This window comes from Anabas testudineus, chromosome 11, assembly GCF_900324465.2.
Source record: "Anabas testudineus chromosome 11, fAnaTes1.2, whole genome shotgun sequence".
Taxonomy (NCBI): domain Eukaryota; kingdom Metazoa; phylum Chordata; class Actinopteri; order Anabantiformes; family Anabantidae; genus Anabas; species Anabas testudineus.
The window spans coordinates 7,259,019-7,280,706 of record NC_046620.1 but is presented as its reverse complement, the minus strand read 5'-3'; the positions used below and the strand labels follow the sequence as shown (position 1 = coordinate 7,280,706).

Here is a 21,688-nt window from a genome sequence, read left to right as displayed (position 1 = left end):
CATAGACTCAGTAGATCTGAGCTGCACATTAAGGAGCCTGTTAACGTGTGGTGGTGACAATGTTTGGCTCTACAGAGTATTAGTACGTAGCTACACGCACAAACACATAAACCCACATAAACATACATACATGCACATATCTGTAATGCCCTGTACTCCGGTTACAAGATGCCATTTTCATTTAAATACTTCAACAGCAGGCAGTGCAGTAGCCTGCCAAAGGAGTGCTGTTGAAAGTGCTGGCAATGCTTTTGATTTTGATTGAGGGGCTACTAAAATTACAAACAGTGAGAGGTGATTAAAATTTCACATCCACTCCCTTCCACTTCAGGCTTCTCTCTGGCTGCAGTGTGGTGTGGCATAGTAATGGAAGCCCTTCCCTCTCCACCCAGAGAGGAGCAGAATAACAGGTACTGGCAGCACTTCCTTTACTTTGCCTCGCCACTCCCTCCACCATCTCTCATCTGTCCCCCATATTCCATCTTTCTTGCTCCCTGTCAGATCTATCACATTGTCTTTCTCACTTCCTCTCCCCACATACTGTAGCTCTCATCTCTACCGTCTCCCTCTCTCTCTCCGCCGTTTCTTATTATAAGGCACTACTTCGTTCTCGCCTTCTCTATGTCTCTCTGCTCTTCCTACCCACTCACTCTATATCTAGCATCCTAGAGAGAAAGAGAATTGGGGGAAATGTACATGCTGGTTTGGGCATGTGGTCTATATCCCCTGCAGGTAGGCGAAGTGACAGACAGCCAAAGCAAGCAAGTAGGCAGGAAGGTGAGGCCACTGCTCTTAATACGATTGCTTGGCAGCCTGTATGGATAGATGCTAAAGCTGCAGGGAGGGGAGGGAGTTGTATGGCAGGAAGAAACCACATTAACCATTAAACACAGCTCAGCTCAATGCTAATTAACCCCGACTAGGAGCCTGAGGCGACAAAAGAGAGAGTGAAGATGGGATGGAGGGAGAATGAGGGACAGAGTGAAAAGAAGAAGGAAAGGAAAGAAGTGTGTGTTGAAAACATGGAAGAGAAGAGAGTTTGGCAGAGTAGAAGTGGTAGGAGAGAAAGGAGAGGAGGCTGGGAGTGTGGAGGATGGCCGGACTGACAGATGAGGGAGGGGGAAAAAGAGAGTAGGAAAAAGAATAGCTAGTGCTCCAGAGTGGACTCAGCAGAGTCTGACACACGGGACTCATTTTCCATGAACCTATTTGTGAGTCAATGGCCATCTGTGTTTTACATTATCCTCTGATTTAGCCTATAGCTCTCTTCCCGGAGCCCGGTACAATAGGTGAACCGGTGCCTCTTCGCCTGCCAGCCAGCAAGCAGAGCCAAAGGGTGGGGAGAAAACAGCGCCGAAAAGAAAGCAGGAGTACAATCGTGTTCAAAGAGGAGCTGTGTCCGAGAGACTCTGGAACGATTCGAGATTTGAGTGACAGCACGAGGGTGAGAGCAGAAGCCTGTTTTACTTCTAAGTGGAATACGTCTGGGAACAGGCAGGCACACATTTACATATATCCACATGTGCAGGACACAAGCACCTACAGTGATACTTCATGAATGCAGTGTATACACGCATGCAGCATCCAACTTACGTATGTTACAACATGTGTTTATTGTTACACTGTCCTTGGCTTTAATTGATATCTGAAAGGCCCAGTTCAGCTCCAATATTCATCATGTTACCCTAGCAACAGAGCAAGGGCAACCTCAAAAATTAAAGATGAGGAAGAAAGCCTTTTTGGGGAGGGGGGCATGTACAACCCTCACATGAACAACACTCTGGAATAAACAACCACACATACACACACCACCACAGAGTTAAACTATTACATACGTAATGAGGCGTGTAATCGCACTAACACCGATAAGCGTTTAAAGATCCAATATGAATGTGCTCGGCTATATTAATAAAGAGGCCATCACATGGCCCCTTCGTGAAGACAGTGCTGGAATGCAGAAAGAGCTGGTAATTAAAAGTATTGATTCATTTCACAGACATACATTATGTGTCCCGGGGTGTGAATTTGGTCGTGGTGTTTTTTTAAGGAGCACTACATTCCCATTGTGGCGCGGCGTTAAGATTGTTAGGCTGTTTGCAGGGTCAAATGTCTGTTCGCACAATTAAAAATGTTAACTACAGCTGCAATTACCACATCGAATTGGACACAGTTTTGTCAATAACTCTATTTGGAACCGAACCAAACACAAAAATCTCATGATGTCAGATAATTTTCATCATTTCTCAGAGTTTTGTTTACTCCCCAGAAATAACTTAAATTGAACTCCAACCCTGGATATTTCCCCAGACAAAAAGAGTGGGCAGAGTTCATTTATTGAGCAAATGGGTACAAGGGCAAAACAAATATTCAATAGCTCTTTGACAGCACAAGAGCCGTTGCTTTTGTTCAAAGAACCATTACAGCTGTCTAGCAGCCTTCATTAGGAGCAATATTGTTTGTTGGATGAAACATGACTGTGTTCGGAACAATAAACCCAATAATCAGGTGACGAAAAACACAAGGATGTGACATCACTCTGCAAAGTGTACCAGGAGAAGAGGGCAAGCTCGGCTCCGGCACGATGGAGGTGTGATACGGTCTGATGTGGTCTGTTAGGTTTATGAGGAAAAACGTGGGGACATCCATCCTTTTGAACCATTTAACACATATAGTAGTGACTCTTTAGTCTTTTATACTTGTTTTAGAAACCATTTATTAAATCTGTACACTCTTAGTTTCCAGTTTATTGTATTCAATACAGCAGTGTGTTACAGTTCTTTTTCCACGCCATTTATACGACTGACGGTAACAAACGCCTCTCTAATACATCCTAACAATCCTAACAGCAAAACAAACTGCAGCCTTTACAATGATCAAACTGTTTTAGAGATACTCTCTGAAACTATTCCAACAAAAACTTTACATTATATAAGACTATATAGCGCTTTAACAGGCAATTTAATGTACATCGCAAATAATTCATCTTAGTATTGTGCACTTGCAGTTTTTTTATTCATCTGATCTGAGTTGTCAATACAGTAAAATATATACTGTAAAGTATGAACATTTATGTCAAGTATATCACAGAAATGTATTTCTATTTTGATTCTGGCTATTTTCTTGTACCACAGAAACTGCAAGGTTGCATTAGAAAGAGCCCCTTTCCCCTAAATATTGAACTCAACCTCACGCTACAATGCGTATGATTCACTGGCAAATACTACCCTCTAGTGTCACCGCTGAACACTGCGACCGCATCTGAGTGTGACTGGACAGAAAAGCACTGAGAGGAGAGCCGCTGCCATTAGTGTCATGTTGACTGAGTGAATGGCTGTTTGAGACACGGAGCCCTGTGTCCTCTGCCCTATCTCCACTGCACAGCTAATTAACAGCTCTGGCATGCTCTTTCTCACTTTCTTTTCTCTCTGCCTCGCTCTGCTTCTCTCGGCCAGAGCTGGCAGGAGATGAAAATTCCCTGTATTAATTAATCTGTTACATACAGGAATGGGGATGAAACTGAGATACGTATATAAGTGTGTGTGTGTGTGCGCCTGCCTGGTGTAGAGACGATTCCAGAGAGCTGTGGATGGCTGACAGAGAATAACACGCTATGCTGGATAAATTAATAAGCCTTCATAAGGAGCCTCTGTTTGAAATTGGATTTACAGGCGGTGCCAACTTCAGGCACATCAAAGAAAGTACACAAGACCTCTTCACAGTGTCTGACCTTGGGATTCGGCAGGGCCTATAAAGCATGGCAGGCTGTGTTAACGCCAAACAAAATACATTCACCTTGGGCTTGATATTGATTACGACTGAGATGAGCTGATTTGCTATGGGTGTTATAGTCATCCACTGAGTCTAAATGGCTGTTTTCTGCCTCATGTTTAATCTATGGCTAAGCCTTGGCTCCATTATAAATCCAGCAGGCGCAGGATTCAGCTTTAATCCAATATTTAAAAATTAACAGCGCTGATGTGTGATGAACTGAAATGACCTACACTATGTCTTCCCATGGGTGAGCAGTAAGATCTGGATTTATTACATTCACATTCATTCTAAGGGTCATTAAATTAGGTGCTATGATTCACATTAAAAATAGATGAACTATAATGTCTTTATAAAAACTGTAAGGTCAGGATTTACAGGCAGTTTAGTAAGCAATCCTGACAAGATGTTCAGTTGTCCACCAGCAAGCCAAACTTCCTTTTTAAAGGTAATACTTAATGCTCGATCTCAGTCTTTGCTACAATACAGACACAGAATACCGAGAAAGCTCAAGTCAGTTAAACTATTTCAGCTAATACAGCACTTCCTCTGTGTCGCTAATGTAATTCAGACTTAGCTGTGACATCAAACAGAACAATGCAGTGATATAAAGTTACATGATGATACCCACATTAACCACACAGCACAGATAGGATATAACAGAGCACGTTTCTTTGTGAAAGTATCTGTGTGTAACCACATATTAACTCGCAGCACAATCCAGGAAGTCTGTGTGTGTGTGTCGAAACTGTGGTCTACTGCTTCTTCTGCATTCTTTTAGGATTCCCACTAAAACGGGAAGGTGTAGCAGGGATGACTGCAGCCTTAAGTAGAAGCTTTACAAGGAGTGCAGTGAGGTATGAAGCTGCTCCTGAACCAGAGACATTATCAGAAGCATCTAGAACATGAGAGCTTCACTTTTGGATTAAATAACAAAAAGAAAACTAATATTTCCACAATATTCACACTGGTTTAGATGCACTCGTATGTGGTGAACAAAACGCAGCATATAGCAGCTAAAGAGCCAGATAGATTGTGAGAAGGTAGCTGAAAGTTATATTAAAACCATTTTTATTATAATTATTATCTGTAATTGACTCAAACTTAAAAGCTTAAGGCTAACTTTTAAATTTTAGCCAAGATGTGAAACAAAGTAAAATTTCTAGTAACGTGACAATTAATTCTCAGTCTCTCAGGATACCATTCAGACTGGCACCAGTCAGTACATGCAATATATAGTCTATGGCACCCTCGAGTGGTTGCATCATATAATAGGCTGAGATGAATGGGCTAAAATGAACCATTGTTTCACCAGGATTATCTAATTTTTTCACACTGGTGTCAGAATAATTTGAAAATGCAGTTAGAAAATAAGTATTTAACACATCATGGCTTTAAATACCAATATTATAAAGGCTTTGGATAATTATTTGAGTTAAGAGTTGAGCAGTCGCTACATGAGTTGCTTTTGTACCAGCTCTCACCCGTGTCAGCTCAGATTCAGAGACGGAGCGATGTGGCGGGGAGCGGCGTTGATACACAGGGGGGCTGACATCTTGGTACTTTGGGCTGTCGTCATCCAGCAGCACAGCACCGCCATCCAAGGAGTCCTCTTCTTCCTCCAGCTGTGATGTCATTTCCTCTGGTGATATCTGGTGGTTGATGCCATTCTGGCTCAGGTTGCAGTGAACAGCTGTGGGGGTAAAAAAGCAAAAATGAATAAACAAAGGGCTAAAAAAAAAAAACATACACACAAGTATTTTATGTACACTACATGTGTATATATTTGAATAATACTTCATAAAGGTAATCTTTTACAGCGAATTCAACCATTAATTAACTCATAATGACAAATTTTCTAAAAACCCTCTGCTGTACTCCATTAATTGTGGTCAGGGACATCATATTTGCTTTATTTATCCTTGAGATGTGTCTATAACTTGACTGGAGTCCAGAGCTGGCCATCTGGCCAAAGTGAGTAATGAAGCAAGAAGGACGTTTATCGGTGAGGTGATGAGCAAGTCAATCCCTATAAGAGAGTTTCAGATGTCTGAGGGAATTAATGCAAAATTATGGATAAAAATGGGAATTGTATCTATTTAAAATTAAATATCATTAAAAAAATGGTTTAGTATAAAAAGCTTTTTAGAATTTGTGGCTTGTGGCAGTATATTTATATTGTAGTTGTATTATCATACTAGGCTGTTCTATTTGAGGTAGTTTCCAATAGGTTTAGTAGCAGATTTCATGCTACTAGGTCTCCTGATGAAATCTGTTTATGAGCATACTGGATCAAACCCTGGTTGTCCTGTACCAAACGTTATGCTGCATAAATACCACTAGATGGCAGCAGACTATGACACATGGTGGATGTAGTCACTGCAGCTATGTCTCAACTGAGTACTGCCACCATCAAGGTATGTTTACAAGGCTCCAATGTATTCAGCCAAGAAATTTAACAATTTTAAACTTTGAAACTATAAATACTCTAACTATGTAATGTAATGTATGAAAAAAAGAGCACAATCGTAATGTTACAAATCAAGCTCACTGTTAGTTAAATGCACTCACACATTTTGCTGCTACTTCAGACTGTGTGTTAACAGCTGTGAGATGTTCTGTTGTGCGTTCCTCCACGTTTTATTAATAACGTCTACTGACAGCTTTCAAAATTTGTCACAATTCTTGTGTCAACATAAGTAATTCAGACATGAGTAAACCAGCATGTAGAAATATTAAATAATGATGCAAGCACAAATGAAATGCAGTATGTGTGCACTGCTTTTATTTTGTTGCATGCAGTTGAACCCCATGCGAAGGGTCGAACTAGTTTACTGTACTGTGTTTTTAAACTCCCGCTATACATTGTTGGAGTTCTCCACTTTGTGCCATCATTACCTGAGAGTGATAACTGAGCTCTACTCCGGTGGTTTCATCTTGAGACATTGAGTTTGATCGATGTGCTGCTTTGTTAGAATAAAAAAAAACAAAAAATGGTGCAAAATATTTTTTTTTAAGTTGTCTCAGGCATTGGACTTGAAAAGGAAGACAGCCTTTGTAATCTACTGAATGAATTCATCCTGTGCCTGTGTAGGAGTGCCTATATTTCAGGGCAGGGTGCACTGTATGTAGCATTCAAAAATTCACATCAGTAATACAAGTTTGTATTCCTTATAAACGTGTATTGCACTACGGTGCCATTTCCTCCGTGAAGTGGGTATTTTTAGTTTTGTTTTTCAATGTGTCAAGGCTCAGACACTATTTTAAGTCTCATCCAGCAGTGATGCAGGCACAGAAGCGACAGCTAGCCGCGAGTTGCGATGTGTCACTGAAATAGGCCATTTGTCATCATGCAATCTGCCCACTTGTTCTAAAAAACACCATCGGCTCGTTTATGTGGAATTGGAGCCAAAAACCTTTTTCATCCAACCTGAAGGCTGCTGTAGACTTTGCTGCAGCTGCAGATTAATGCCTTTCCAAGGCTACATGTTCTGCTTTGCTTAATGGTCTATATAGGAATATATGAGCAAACTTGAAAACATAATAGAGAGAGGATTGGCAGGAAAAGCACATCAGTGTCTATATGGATAAAGACACACAGACCTTAATAGTCTATATCAAAGCACTAAGTGAAGTTAAACCCATTAAAAGCACATGTTATTAAAGGCACTGGACTGTATAGATGGTATTGATAAATGCTGTAAATCATATCCCTGATGGACCAATGGCCATTGGATTAAAAAAGATGACAGCTATTTATTGGCCTGTCAGAAAATTTAGTCCATTTCCTGGCAGAGGAGCAAGACCAAGCAAACAGCCAGTTAGGGAGTTATTTCAGTTTTCTGTCACCGAGCAATTACAGCACTGACACAGTTCAGAATGAATAGAAACAAGACAATAACAACAGCATAACCATCTGCGCTGTCATTCCATATAAGAGGAACGCGAATGTGAAAGCTACTGTAGGTGGTACTGTCTCTAACAGAGTGGAGTCAGTATGATAAAGTGCATTGCAAACTGCATGTGTCACAGCAGATCTCTGAGAGAAATGACCTCCCCCATGACCTTGAATCACACCTTTCTCGCCCCACTGTGAAAACTCACATTTTAATGATTGTTCAGGCGACACAGACTAAAGAGTAAAATAATATCAATATATGACGATGCTGTGGAATAGATATAAACTGACTAACAGTTTAATTGCAGACAATGACAGATGAACATGGCACATCCCTGATATGACGCTGTGGCCCTGAGATTCGAAACATAGAGATAATATACATGAGTGGGCCATGTTTTAAACAAAGCCAACTTGAGATGCATAGCACGAAGCATGGCTCCCTCTCACTGCCTCTTTATTCCCCTCTCTTCTCCTCCCAGCTCGCTCTCTCCCCTCTCCTCCTCACCCCGACTCAATTCATGGTTGGTGTGCAACCACTCTGGAGAAGAAATAAATTATACATCCTCTGCTAAGAGCATTTAAACAATGGTACAAGCAGACTAAGGGGATGGAGGGAGACATGGATGACAAGATGATGAGAGGGTTTAGGGAAGACGACAAACACACAGCGCAGAGAGGAAGGATAGTTGCATTGCTTTATATCCTTTAAATGGAGGAAGAGTGGGTGGAATTGGGTGGGGAGGGGGTGCTAAGAGATAGAGAAATGCTTTTTTTAAAACAGCAACAGTTACTATAAATAGCACCATTACATTCTTCCCTTTCTCCTCCCTGACATGCGCTGTGCACACACTGCGAGGGAAGAGCGATGGATGAGGGAGGATGTCTGCTTCCTTTCACCCACTTCTTTTTTTTTTTTTCTCTCAATGAGACTCAGTGAAACGGGGAAACGAGGGGAGAAAAATGAATGGAGCACACGCAGAAATGGTAAAGAACAGCACCACTACCGCACAGACAAATGCATTCGTATGACTTAAAAAGAAAGACTAATAAAGAATTGGATACGTCTCGCACAACTCTCTCTTAGTAACGATACACGTCTTTCAAAAGGAAGTCATTACCAACCTGTCACATTTGAAACATTTCAGCCACCAAGAACATGTGGAGAAGCATGAAATCACAATTCAATAATCAGGTTTTAACTTATAATCTTACACTATGATGCTGGTTATTCACATAGGATTTAAAGGTTTGTTGTCCATGTTACCAAGATGGCATCTTAACCAGACATCATAGGATCACATTCAAGACATAAACATGACATGGTTTAAGACATTTTAAGAGCCTGCAGCTCTCTCCCTCTATTCTGTGCAATGTATAGTTCTTATGTGTAACTTAGTTGCAGCCGGACAGCATGCTATGATAAAAAACTCTGAGGCTTTAGTCAGAAGATGAAGTTACTGTAAAACAGAGAGAGAGAGAGAAAAATTACTACTGTGCACTTATTGAGGCTGACATGTCTCCTATCTCCCCATAAAAGTGCACCCATAACAGAAACCAGGTGAAAGAAGAATGATGTTTCAAACTTGGGCTATTGGAGAAGCCAAATGCAGACTCTCTGTACTAACTCTAAAGCATTTTGTGTGTGTTTCACACTGTGCACTGGTTCAAAGTGAAACCAGTAGTGGGTCCATAATCAAAAGTGAAGTTTGCTCTGTGTGGGCGCTCAAGCTCATAGTGATCTCTTTCTCGTTGGCTGACTCTCACAGCGGAGCAGAATGAATTGTTTGTGAATAGAATCAACGGTGTGACCCAGAAACAAAGCCTGGAGAAAGAAGGCAGGGTGAGCCAGGCCAGACGACTGTGGAGATTGTACAAACTCTGCACTCCAGCGATGGGACCTCTGGACTTTTGGCTTCCAGGCTGTTTAGTCAAAAAGATGAAGCTAATCAACATCAGCGAACACTCATGTATACAGAACAGGAAGGACATGGGTAAATTCATTCCCAGCCCAAACCAAGCGTGCCAACAGACGCTCATGGGAATCTGAGGAGTTAGTCTGGCACCAAAACCGAAGATCTTAGCAAAATGACATTTTAACTGCACAGCTGTTACTCTTTTTATATGTTAACTGTGGCTTGGAGGTGAATCAGAAAATCAGCCCCCGTCACATGGCCTAGAAAGAAAAAGCTACACTGCAACACTGAAAACTGTGGACTGTCAGCTTCTTCCATCTGTCATCTTTCTCCAGCACCACAACTATGTACACAGACCTATAGACTTGTATATGAACAGAAAGAAGCACACACACAACTGCAAAAAGAGCCGTCACGACATTGCATGCATTGCAGATTCTCGCCCAGTCTGCATTGAGGAACTGAGCAAACCGGCAAATCTACACGGGCTGTCAACAACAGGCAGTTCACGCACTGCTCTCCAAATTAGAACAAAATGTGAGAAGAGTGTGAATGTGTGAGGAGAGGGCGTCTGCTCAGCAGTCTACCCCGCGGACCCAGGAATGAGTATCTTCATAAGTGGCGGACAGAAGATTAGTCAGGTCTTTATTACACACTTAATACGGTACTAATTAGAATATCTTTGAAGGGTAGGAAGAGACAGCGGGTCAAGCACATTGCCTGTAGTAGAGGATGTTTTGAACGGGAGCCTGTAGGAAGAGCTGTCTGCTTAGTGATATAAAATTCAGTACTGTATGTGTACGGATGATCTCTCTTATTCCCTTTTCTCCCCTTTTTCAAAGCCCTTTAGAATAAAAGCGTCAAACGAGATCAGAGTTTGAGCCTAATGATTCATTCACTAACAAGCACTTTATTGAAGATGACAATTAACAGCAGGACACACGTAGTCCAGTCCGTGTCAGTGTTGGTAGTGATCAAATGTATGCATAGAAATAACTGACAAGCTGGCATTAAATGTCTGTTTATTTATACTTATAACATATACAATTACAAATGGGCTTGTACTGATGTTCAAATGAATATAGTAGGTAAAATAATGTTGCTTATGTTATTTGTAAAGTTCAGTTTACTAAACACTACGTTAACCCGGAGCCTTTCATTCACACCTAAAGATGACATTTACAGCCACATAGTACTGGCTTCATCAGCAGCTCCATTAGACCAATGAAGAGTTAATTGTGCAGCTCAAGGGCATCTCAACAGTAGTTCAACCAACTAGGTATTCCTCTTCTAGTCACACGTGGGTTAGGAGTTTCTGTTTCAAACACTGAAATAAGTGGGGCATCACTCTGTTACCTTGACTGATCCGTTAGTCATTAATAGACCTGCCATTTATGGCTTTTGCTGCAACATTAAAATTCATGAACAGCACAGGTGATGTCAGGTAACATTCACAGAACATTCAGTAGGTCACTAAATTTAAAGGCATAAATCAGACAGACTGTGTGCTCACTATACTTCATTTAAACTCTCTACTACAATGCAGACTTAGCAGGTTAGCACTAGGGTTAAACCATGACCCATTACTAACAAGACATCACATCTGGAGAAATCTCAAGTCCTTAGGCTTGCTGGTTTTAGTGCATTCATGACGCACACAAAGCCTACGCAAAAATCTCACAGTGAAATAATAGAACTACAGATTAAAACAGCAGGACAGCTTATGATTAACATATGCAATGTGCAAGCAACAGCAATCACAGCCTTAAACGACCCTTTTTTTTTGCCACCGTTGCATATTAGATTTTTTGTCTTCATTAAGTTAGCTCATCAGTTCATAGTGTTGAGACAATGAGGACTGACTGCATGGCTAAGCATCAAAGCGAAGTCGTGTAACAAGTTATCCAGCGAGCTCGACTCTCTGTGGGACTCTTAATTCACCCTGACATCCTATCAAAAGTTAAGTGTGCTCAAACTTTACACACTGCCCCCTACAACCGCAGGGCTCGATCAGCTATGATCTGTTCGTCCTGTGTCGGAGAATAAAAACACAAAAGTGGAGAAAAAAAAAATGAGGCGAGAACAGATGGAAGTAAAAAGTTGCAGAAAAAGGTAGAAAGTGAGATTAAGAAAGACAAAATGAGTCAGTGAGAACAAGCTGGAGAGGAAAAAGACAGAGTGAAATGACCCACTTTACAGCACAAATATGAGCTAAATATAACTGCAGTTCACTTTGACTTGCTGTGAAGTTACGTACATACTGTATCTCGGGCATAAAGCTGTTAACCTGCATCGCTTCAAAGGCACAGAGTAAAAAGGCCGACAAAAATAGACTGTCTTAATTTAGAGCTGAGTAACATCTATTAATATTTGAAAAGACAGACACATTTCCTCTATTTGGCCACCACAACAGGAATATCACTGGGTATCATCCTTGAAGGATGATACTTCACATACTTCACATCTTTTTTACTGTTCATCTCTGTTTATGCTCTTTTGTGCAGGAACGTGGTTGAGCTGATACTAACTCATTAATCAGCCATAATGCGGCTAATTTACACTAAAAACAATACATTCATGCAGATTCAGATACTTGGGAAGATGAGAGCACTGGTACTGGAATTAGAATAGCAAATATACTCAGGTGAGATAGTTTTAATGTATCAGAAGTTTCAATTCATTTGGTGCACTTACTGTCTCATAACTATAACTGTAAGATTATAAAACTTCACTCAGACACTTCACATTAAGCAAGAGACAGTTTTCTGCATCTTATAACCTCTTTTATAGATCTGCACTTCTCTTCATCAGATTCGGACACTCACTTGAATACTAAATATACTTCATCTCTCACCACTATTGTTGCTACATATACCTGCCCCTCTCCCCTCATTTCTGACCGCCTGCCTTGGCCTTTTTGTTCTGCGTGTGCTCACTGGGTGCCTGTCCACAGTATTATTATGGATCATCAAAACAATAAACCTTGCTGCTAGCCTAGTTTGCTTTTGAGTGATGCATTTGAGGCCCTAACATGTTTTACTGAGCCACTAAAAGTTGTTACCTCAGTATCACAGATAATATACTGCACATGACATATGCAGTGTGAAGATACTCCAACTCCAATCCGTTGATATATTATAATTATATATAATTAGCTCTACTGTCGACACCCTTCAAAACATTTGCATTGGAAAAATTACAATTAGTGGCCTTCACTTTAAAGTAATCTGCCATCCAGATATGTGCAGTCCCACTGTGTAGGACGACACCTGTTAACCCTTGTTGTGAGTAAAACTATCTTAAACTAGATACTGAATGTGTTCCAAATTATGAAATGTCAAATGAGTCCTCTTTACATTACTGCTAAACCAAGCCAGTAATAGCCACCTTCACCCGACACTACCTCCCACCATCTGTGCCAGTGATACACAAACCGTCTCAGATGTGCAGCTTCAATCAGTCAGCAGAACAGAGCACGGAGAACTTCATGGTCACCGGGGAACCGAGTCTGACACACAGCCAGGTTTTTGAAATCAACACAACGGGGTGGCAAATATTCACAGAAAGCACAAAGGGCGTCGTTTGTGGGACAGAAGAGAAGGACAGAAAAGGCTGACAGTGCTTTGCGGCGGTGAAATGAGCAATGAATGACTGGAACAGTCAGCAAAATGTTATCTCCTCCCCTGAGTTCAGTTTGCCGGATTCTATGGAGGTCGATGAAGCTACTGTACTGTTTACACTAGGCTTGTTCTGCCCTGTTTGGTGACACAGACAGGCACCTATGGTATCAGCTAGGTTACTGTTGAAGTGCATTAAAAAGGCCTAAATAAGGAGGAAATGCTGCAGTCAATTTACATAAAACAAAGGCAACACAAAGTTGTATTCTTCTCATCATTTTGCATTCCCACATCTGCATATTCATGAGATCTAAATGGGAAGAAATCTACACCTCTGTTATCAGAGTAAATCCAACCGAGTATGTGCAAATACCAGGAGTGTGTGAAAGTGGCTGGCGTATATTTCAATTCAACTGAATGAGATGATTTGAGGTGACACTTCAACACAGTGAGTGTGAAGTCTTAGTGCAGGTGTGACACGAATGTGGATCCATCTACAACTTGCGATCCATGGTGCCTTCAGGTTGAATACATCTTCTCCACTGTGTTAAGCAAAATTATTAAAATCCCCAGAATGCAGCCCTGCTATGATCCAGTATCAGCATTAATATATAAGTCAGCTTAGCCTTGCATAAGGGGAAAGCAGCTAATTTGGGGTAGTTGTTTTCTGGATTAACTGTGAACTAAACTAAGTTAACGTACTGTTTACTATATTTAATGGAAACATATAAGAGTGGTTTCCAATCTAATTATCAGTAAGATAATTAATTAAACTTCTACTTGCTGTGTGGTTCTTATCTTTATGTCGACTCTCTGGATGTTTTACTATCAAAAGTTTACAGTTAAGTTAATTTCCACAAATTTTCTCTAAACTCACACCAAGTTAAAATAAAAAAGTTGAGTGATTGAGCTGCTACAGCACCACACCCTGTTGGCTTTACCTTCCTCAGGAAGCTTTTCTCTTAAGCTGACAGTCGGACACAGTGATGCAAGCTGAATCAGCCGCAGCAGTCAGGGGCAGATCCACTAGAACTGTAATGAATAAACCGGTCAGACAGACGCTGTATATCAATCCTACAACAGATGCAAGTCTCTGCAAGTCTGTTGGCACATATAATTCCAATTTGTGAATTTCGGGAAGCAGCACTTTATATGTAGCCTAGCACGGTGCACCAAAGCTGGCTGTATGTTCACCCAAAGGATGATTACATAACTCTCCTGTGACATTTACCACATCTTCTGTCTCTACGTATCTTAATCCCATTGCTGCAGAGTACGTTTGGGAAGATACTTCCCCATAGCAACTCTTGATTAGGTTTACTAGCATGTAATCCTATTCCACTGATTCAAATAAAGATGTTTATTCTACTAATTCTATTCCTGGGCTAGATCCTGGGCATTGGCCTTGAAATGGGTTTTCTGAGTGGGTGCACAGGCAGGCAGAGCAGGGCAGGACATATCAAAGAGGCTTGACAGAGGCAAGAGAGACGGAGCAAAATGAACAACCTCAGCCGTGGGGGTAAACACTGCTGCGGCCGGACATTGGGTCCAGTACTAGTCTCTTTTTATATTTGTGTATATGCGTTTGCATGTATAAACATGTTTTTTTGCCCACATATTTAACCTCTGTCTATTTGTGGCAGATTCTACTGTAGAAAACGTTAACGTTGAATAATACGGAGCAAGCAGCATCATCACAGTTGAATCACTTCTTAGCTCACACCTTTTGCAGTTTGAAAATCACGCTTTGTTAAATTACTACATATATCTGAAATCAAGCCATTTTATATTTTGTCACTATCCCTGTTTTACTAACATGGTGGCCTAATTAGAATTCAGAAAGAGACTTGCATTGGACACAACGTTACTGAACCCTTATTGGTTTGGAGACACAGACAAGCACCTATGACATCCAGAGGTGATACCAGAAAAGTACGACGTACCAGGTACAATCCACGACTTCTTCATCAGGACTCTTTATTAGTTACGGAAAGCAACTGCTGTGCTGCTTAATTAGTGCAATCAAAAGTGATTCAGTGAATCTCTATTTGTCTCTGGGACAAGCTGTGTTTTGCAAGCATAAGTTCTGCTGTGTGTAAACAACTGATGAACATGTACACGGAGGTTTAAGAGGGTTTGACTAATACATACACTCTCAGTAAGTGAAAATGTCATGTGCCTCAAGGGCCCCATCAGATTCACTGGCCTGCATGTTCAAGCTGTACGTGTCTGCAGGACTCTTGTCTCATTACCTCTGCAGGTAAGAGCAGCTACAGTACGTCCGTCAAGCTTTTAATCCGACTTGTAACGGGTTACTTTTTACAAACACAAAAAAACTTGCATTCACAAGGAGCAGTGCTCCTTAAACGGATTATGTTGTAGAAGTTGAACTAAAAGCAGCTATTATACATTTTCACACCATTTAAAAACTCTGATGAAGGATTATAGAGTTCAGAGCATTGCAAGACATTTTTTTGCCATCTTCCACATACTCAATTCGCCAAACACAACTCAGCAAAAGTTCCTTTCAAAATAAAGCTCAAATGGCGGAGCCACTCTCTAACACTCCAAAGTGCTACTTTTGCAAAGAGCTTATTGTCTTCTCATGTGTTATAAATGTTTAAAGAGTTGACCTATATTTTCTGCCTTAGAGGGGTTGGTGGAGCACTGGAACAGAAAACAGTGACACTGCAGAGTTGTTGTGATCTCTCTCAAACGTCACATCCTAAATTAAAAGTGATGGTGCTGCAGTGAGCTTTGTCCCACAGGGACAGCTCTGCTTGTGCCTCAGAGAAATAAACAAAACCTGTTTTAATTAGACTCAATCTAAAAAAAAAAAACAAGACCTTTTTCGCAAATCATGGCAAATTTAGAAGCGGAGATAAATGGTTTTCAGCTAAAAGCAAATGTTTTGTCTCCTTGTTTGGAGTTTGAGGTTATGTCAACAGTATTTATCTGATGTTCTTGTAAAGATTATTTACATGTACATGTCATTAATTTAGAGCTATAATATGCATCTTAAGTTAGTGATAGCATTAAGATCATAGGACTGAACATCAGTCTACTCTGCTCCACTCTACCTGCTCTGCTACATTCTGCACAGTGTTCCAGGTAGTCATAGTTAGAAATGAATAAATGAAAAGACAATGAGAAAACAATAATTAATAATGCAGCAGGAATCGAATTGAATTCAAATCCTCTGATTGGTCAGAAGGAAGAGCCTCACTCTAAAATATTTGTAAGCAAATATGGCTGTTGCCAGTGACTCTGGGTCACGGAGGGATTCGACAGCACGTCTCCACAGTAAGAAGATAAGTTTGGAGCATATTCGTTCAGAAAAATACATATTTTACAAAGTTACATTGCCAGTGAACTTGAGCTATGTGGATGTGTGAATGTGGAGCTAATTTTAACTACTTTAATTAATACTTACAGGTATTAACTTTAAACAGGTCTCAAGATATATTGGAGATGCTGAGAGATGATGTATGAGGCACATAATATTTGGAAGTATTAAATATATGAGACAAGCTGAAAATGTTGTAGGTTTATCACTTTTTGTCTCAAATATAAATCCTAAAAGCAAGAAATAAATATAGTGAACCTGATAAAATAGAAAGTCACAAAATACAAACACAGCACAACTACCTTAAAATATTCTAAATAAGTATTACTACTACTTACCACTACTTAATGCTATCATATTCCTGCCTGAGACACAGCACTAGAGCTAATTGCTGTCCACAAGGAGAAAGTGCTCTATCGTAATCTGATTTCATGACTTCTCCAGCAAATCCAGATCTGACCTTGTGTGTTTAGAAGTGCATTTCTTTTTTTTCTAGTTTTCTCTCTAGTTATACATGACTGGTTATTGCAGCTTCAGTGAACAGGGACATGACTCAGAATTTCTCTCTCTCAATGACACAAGTCACTGAATCATAACTGAGCATCTTGCGCTGTCCTATAGCTGCTTGAACTGCTCACAAATCATATGCTCTGTATTTCACACAGAAAACTGTTTTTCAAAACGTGTGAGTGCACTACAAGGGTATCATTTCAAAACTTCATTGTTGAACAGAGGATATGTGTAGAATACTGATAAATACTGATAAAGCCCATTTGCATTATCCTGAAGACGAAGAGAAGAGAAATGGATGAAGAAAAGGATAAAACTGGATAACTGGTAAATCATTCAGCTTGGGAACAAAGTGTGCATCTGCAGGCATCGTCAGCACCCGCCTTCTTTTTTTTTTTTTTTTTACAGCTTTGAAAGATGAATCTCAAGAGACGCATGAATGAAATTATACTGGGAGACATGCTGGAAGGTTAGCAGTGTTATAGCTGCTGCTGCGCTCACTGTGCACCATCCAAGACATATTTCAACCTTTGAAACAGGTGGTAACGTCTGTGCACCTCTCGGTCAGCTGTTAGCATCGGAAAAAAAAGATCACAACAACACAACACCAGATTACGAAACATAAAAACTTTTCTTGCTTTTAATCCAGCAGCTTTTAAGGCTTGAAAGGTTTGAAGATAGTTCATTTTACTTCATGAGTTAGCCCAGAACGAGACAAATGACTGTTTTGGTCAATGATTCCAAGTCCAGACAAATAAATCCATATCAAACATTGCCAAATATATTGTGTCTTTGTATTTGTGTCTATATTGGGTTATGGAAATTACAACATAAGAGGCATGCTGCAGAATAACAACAATGCTTTGCACGCAGCTCTGCTTCTCCTTCAGCGTGTGCCATCAATGCCAGTGTATATAAATACCTGACTGGCAAACACAAGATCCAGATTAAGCCCACTCAAGAAGAACAGGAGAGACGGGCTCAGGTCAAACAAAACATGTGGACACTGTGAATAGAAATGAGCTCTAATGGCTGGAAGAGATGGAAAAACCTGATCTTGGGCTGGAATGCAGAAAGGCCACAGTCTCATAACATTCATACCTGTGAGAAAACAAAGAACAGACGGGGGGGAAAAGCCTTTGTGGGACAGTGCTTGTCCCGCTTCATGCATGAGACAGCTCCACATACCTCTCATTGGATTTTGGATCCACAAGATGCCTCCGATGAGGTGAGGAGACTGTCCGAGCATCCCGAGTCACCGACTGCCACGGTCACTGTCCTCACCTCTACCGCCGGGAGCGAGCACCTTAACCAGGCTGCTTATTGACAGTCACGGTGGGAAGACAGAGACTTCCCCGGTCCACATGTCACAACACCTGCTGCCAGATGAGCAGCTGCTATTAGACTATTAGACTATTAGACAGGTCCTGTGAGCGCGCACACGGCAGAAGAAGCCGGTGAATACTGAATAATAAGAATAAGAATAATAATAAGATAATATGAATCTCTCACAGAAAGTCCAAAATAGAAATCTCAGCTGCGCTCGGCTCCAGTATCCTCCACAAAAACAGCTACCAGGCAAACTGGAGATGATTATGCAAAAGATGTGGACGCTCCTCTGTGGCAAACCTGTTAACCGGTGGAGTCTCCACCTGCACAGCGCAGCACATTCACAACATCAACACAGAAAGAGGCTGCGCGTTAACGCAGGTTGGCGATTATGTGGCAGCACACTGAAAACAAGCAACTCTCCACTTGTACACTGGGATAACAGGACATGACCAGGACAGTCGACGTAATGCAGAGAGAGCACAGGCTGCAACAGCACCCAATCACAGGCTGTCACCATTGACCCGACTGTGTCTGGGTTGAGACATGCACACCATTCAGCCCCCATCATCACAGTAGCTGCAACTGTCACCAAAAACACAGATGTGACCGTAGAAAACACGGCGTGTGGCGTCTTACCTTCAACAGCCATTGTGCTACTTCACAGATGTGAGCATCACTCGCGGAGGAGCAGACGAGATGCGAAACTCAGCGCTCTCTCATTGTACCTTGTTTGGCGTGTTATCATCACTTTGCTGCGGGCGAGCCAGGGCGCACAGCTGCTGCCGTGCCTCAAAGCATCCTGGGAAGTGTAGGCTCAGCGCTCAACAGGCACTTGGCTGCAGAGAACAGCCACAAATTACAAAAAGAAAAATAAACCACATCCCACATGTATATATCTGGTGAAAGCAGTAAAACAGTAGCTTAGTTTTAAAATGAATACATGTAAGTAAATGCACCAACCGCTTTGCATTTACAGGAAAGACTTCTTTGGTGTGCTAATTAAATAGAAACAGGTCAGCAAGCATTTCTAAAGAGAGGAGACAGGGTTTATTCAGTGTGTTATTACTTCTCTGTCTGTGTATGATGTTGCTCTGTACCAAAAACAAATTCAGGTGATGTGGCCATTACAGTAAAGTCGATATTAATGAAAACACGCGAGGTATTGGAAGAATCCACACAAGACAAAAGACGAAAGTCATTAGATCAACAAAAACAAAGGCGACACTGGACCCTGCCAGTCCACCAGCACTATCTCACTTGGGCATCAGAGTATTTGACTGTGACATTTTTCATTATTCATATCCTGGAGTGATGCAGAGATAATCCTCATGACAGGAGGAGGAAGACCGTCTGTTTTCAGCATATTTCTTGTTAGAGCTGTGACACGCAGCAGATCACACAGGTGTGGCTGACGGTATGCATGCCGCATTTCTCTGTCTTCTTCCTGGTTTCTTCTTTTCTTGTAAGGTCTGTTCAGCCAGTCTGATGGGGTTGATCTGGGGCTCACATAGCTTCCTGTGAGTCGAACAGCAAGTATGTGTGTATCTGTATGTGTGGTTGAGCTTCATTTTCCTCCCTGTTGTAATGACTTCCAGAAAAAGGAGCTATAAGTAGCTGTAAATCCCAGCACACAAAAAATAGATTAGATTATTATTACACAACAAAGGGCAACAGTTTTGTGAAGCAGTGACAATCATAGAAGGGTAATTTAAATTCTACTGTGTCTTATAAAGCATAAAACACACTCAACAGTTCTAAAGTTTCACAGCTACTGAATCCTGCCTCACCTACTCTTCCCTTATTTTGCAGGTATCTGCAGAAGCATCTATGCAAACTTCATGAAATCTTCAGACCAGATTCAAAACAAACAAGGAAAAATGGTTTTGGAATGTAATTTTAATTGATTTAATCCATTGTACATTTAAATTATTCTTTGATTGTATGGTGCAAGTCACTGATATCTGAACGCAAAACAATACACACTTATACTATTTACTATTGTAAATCGTAATTAGTAATGATAATAATAAAATAAAGTTACTAAATTCCCAGTCACTAAGTTCTATGTGAAAACTTTAAGATTAAAATGGTGCACAGCAATGCTTTTAGTAATTTATCTTCATTAGAAAAATCATGTAACACATTAATTTAAATCCATATATCCAAATATATCAGAATTGGTAGATGATATGGAGCACTCAGCTGTTTGATATCTCTCCTAAACTTTAATGTACTGTTAGAATTACCACAGATACAAAACCACAACTACAGTTAGCAGCTAAAGGGCTGGAAATGTCCCTCAGTACTTGGTAGAGACCAAAACAGAGGTAAAAGAAGAATGGGCCTCTGTGAATATTAGACTTGCAGGTGATCGGACATGTGGATATGTCAGCATTGCATTTACAAGTTTTATTTTTAACCTAATAACAAAATATACAGTAGCTTGATAAAACACAGACAGCAACATAATATCCTATACTGTAGTTAGACCAACAGCTAAACACTTGTATATGATACAGTAGTGATATTTTGAATTACTTTATAACAGGGTGTCTAATCCTGCTCCTAGAGACCTGCTCCTAGTCTTGCTGGTTTTTCCAACTATCCCTGTACTAACCATTGCTTATTACCTTGATGGTTTGAAAACAAGCAAGACAGTGGCCCTTAAAAAGCATCAGACACTGCTGTTTTATATTATACAACTAGATTTTGTTCCTTGCAAATACTTAAAATGTACAGTATACCTTAAAAAATGCCAACATTGGTTTTGAATGATTCAACAAACAAAACCTAATTAATCTAAAACTCAGACTGTGATGTGGCAAATTTGACTTTTCCCCAAACAGTCATAAAGATCCTTTACATTAATTCTAACAGCCTCAGTCAAACAGGCGCTGGGATGTAAAAGTGCTGTAGTCGGCTCTGCTCCTCTTATTGTGCCTGGAACAGTGTAATGAATGCTGAGCTGCAGAAATTCAGGCAATGAAACCCAATCCAGGTTTGAACTACTGTGCCACACTATACTGTTAAGCTGCTGGTTATTTGGTGCATTAACACATTGTAAAGTATCTCATTAGCATAGGCTATAAAGAAAGTGCACAAGACACTCAGTATAAGAACATCTGCACGCTACACCGCCTGGAAACATAAGAAGCCAAAAGCTAGAACGTTATCTCTCTAGAGCTTGTGAATTAAAACTTCAAAGTCTTAACAGAGTTCTCAAACCATGTGTATGACAGCTACAGCACACACATCCACAAAACCGACACAAAGAGTCTTCAAGTATCTACAAAAATAGCAG

At 40.7% G+C, this 21,688-nt stretch overlaps 1 protein-coding gene across 3 annotated transcripts in view; it reads right to left on the bottom strand.

Moving 5' to 3' along the window:
* Positions 1 to 19,136, bottom strand: part of samd12 (sterile alpha motif domain containing 12) — a 78,161-nt gene extending 59,025 nt beyond the window's left edge. Inside the window, exons 1-3 of one of the 3 annotated variants that reach the window (XM_026349520.1) lie at positions 18,568 to 18,776; positions 18,244 to 18,434; positions 5,253 to 5,461 (exon numbers count right to left, since the gene is read on the bottom strand). In XM_026349520.1, coding sequence (XP_026205305.1) covers positions 5,253 to 5,461; positions 18,244 to 18,304 — 270 coding nt within the window. In that variant the 5' untranslated portion in view covers positions 18,305 to 18,434; positions 18,568 to 18,776. Of the gene's footprint in view, positions 1 to 5,252; positions 5,462 to 18,243; positions 18,777 to 19,023 lie in introns of those variants that run through there. The other 2 variants (XM_026349521.1, XM_026349519.1) reach the window with 2 other exon arrangements.
* Positions 19,137 to 21,688: the final 2,552 nt, after the last annotated feature.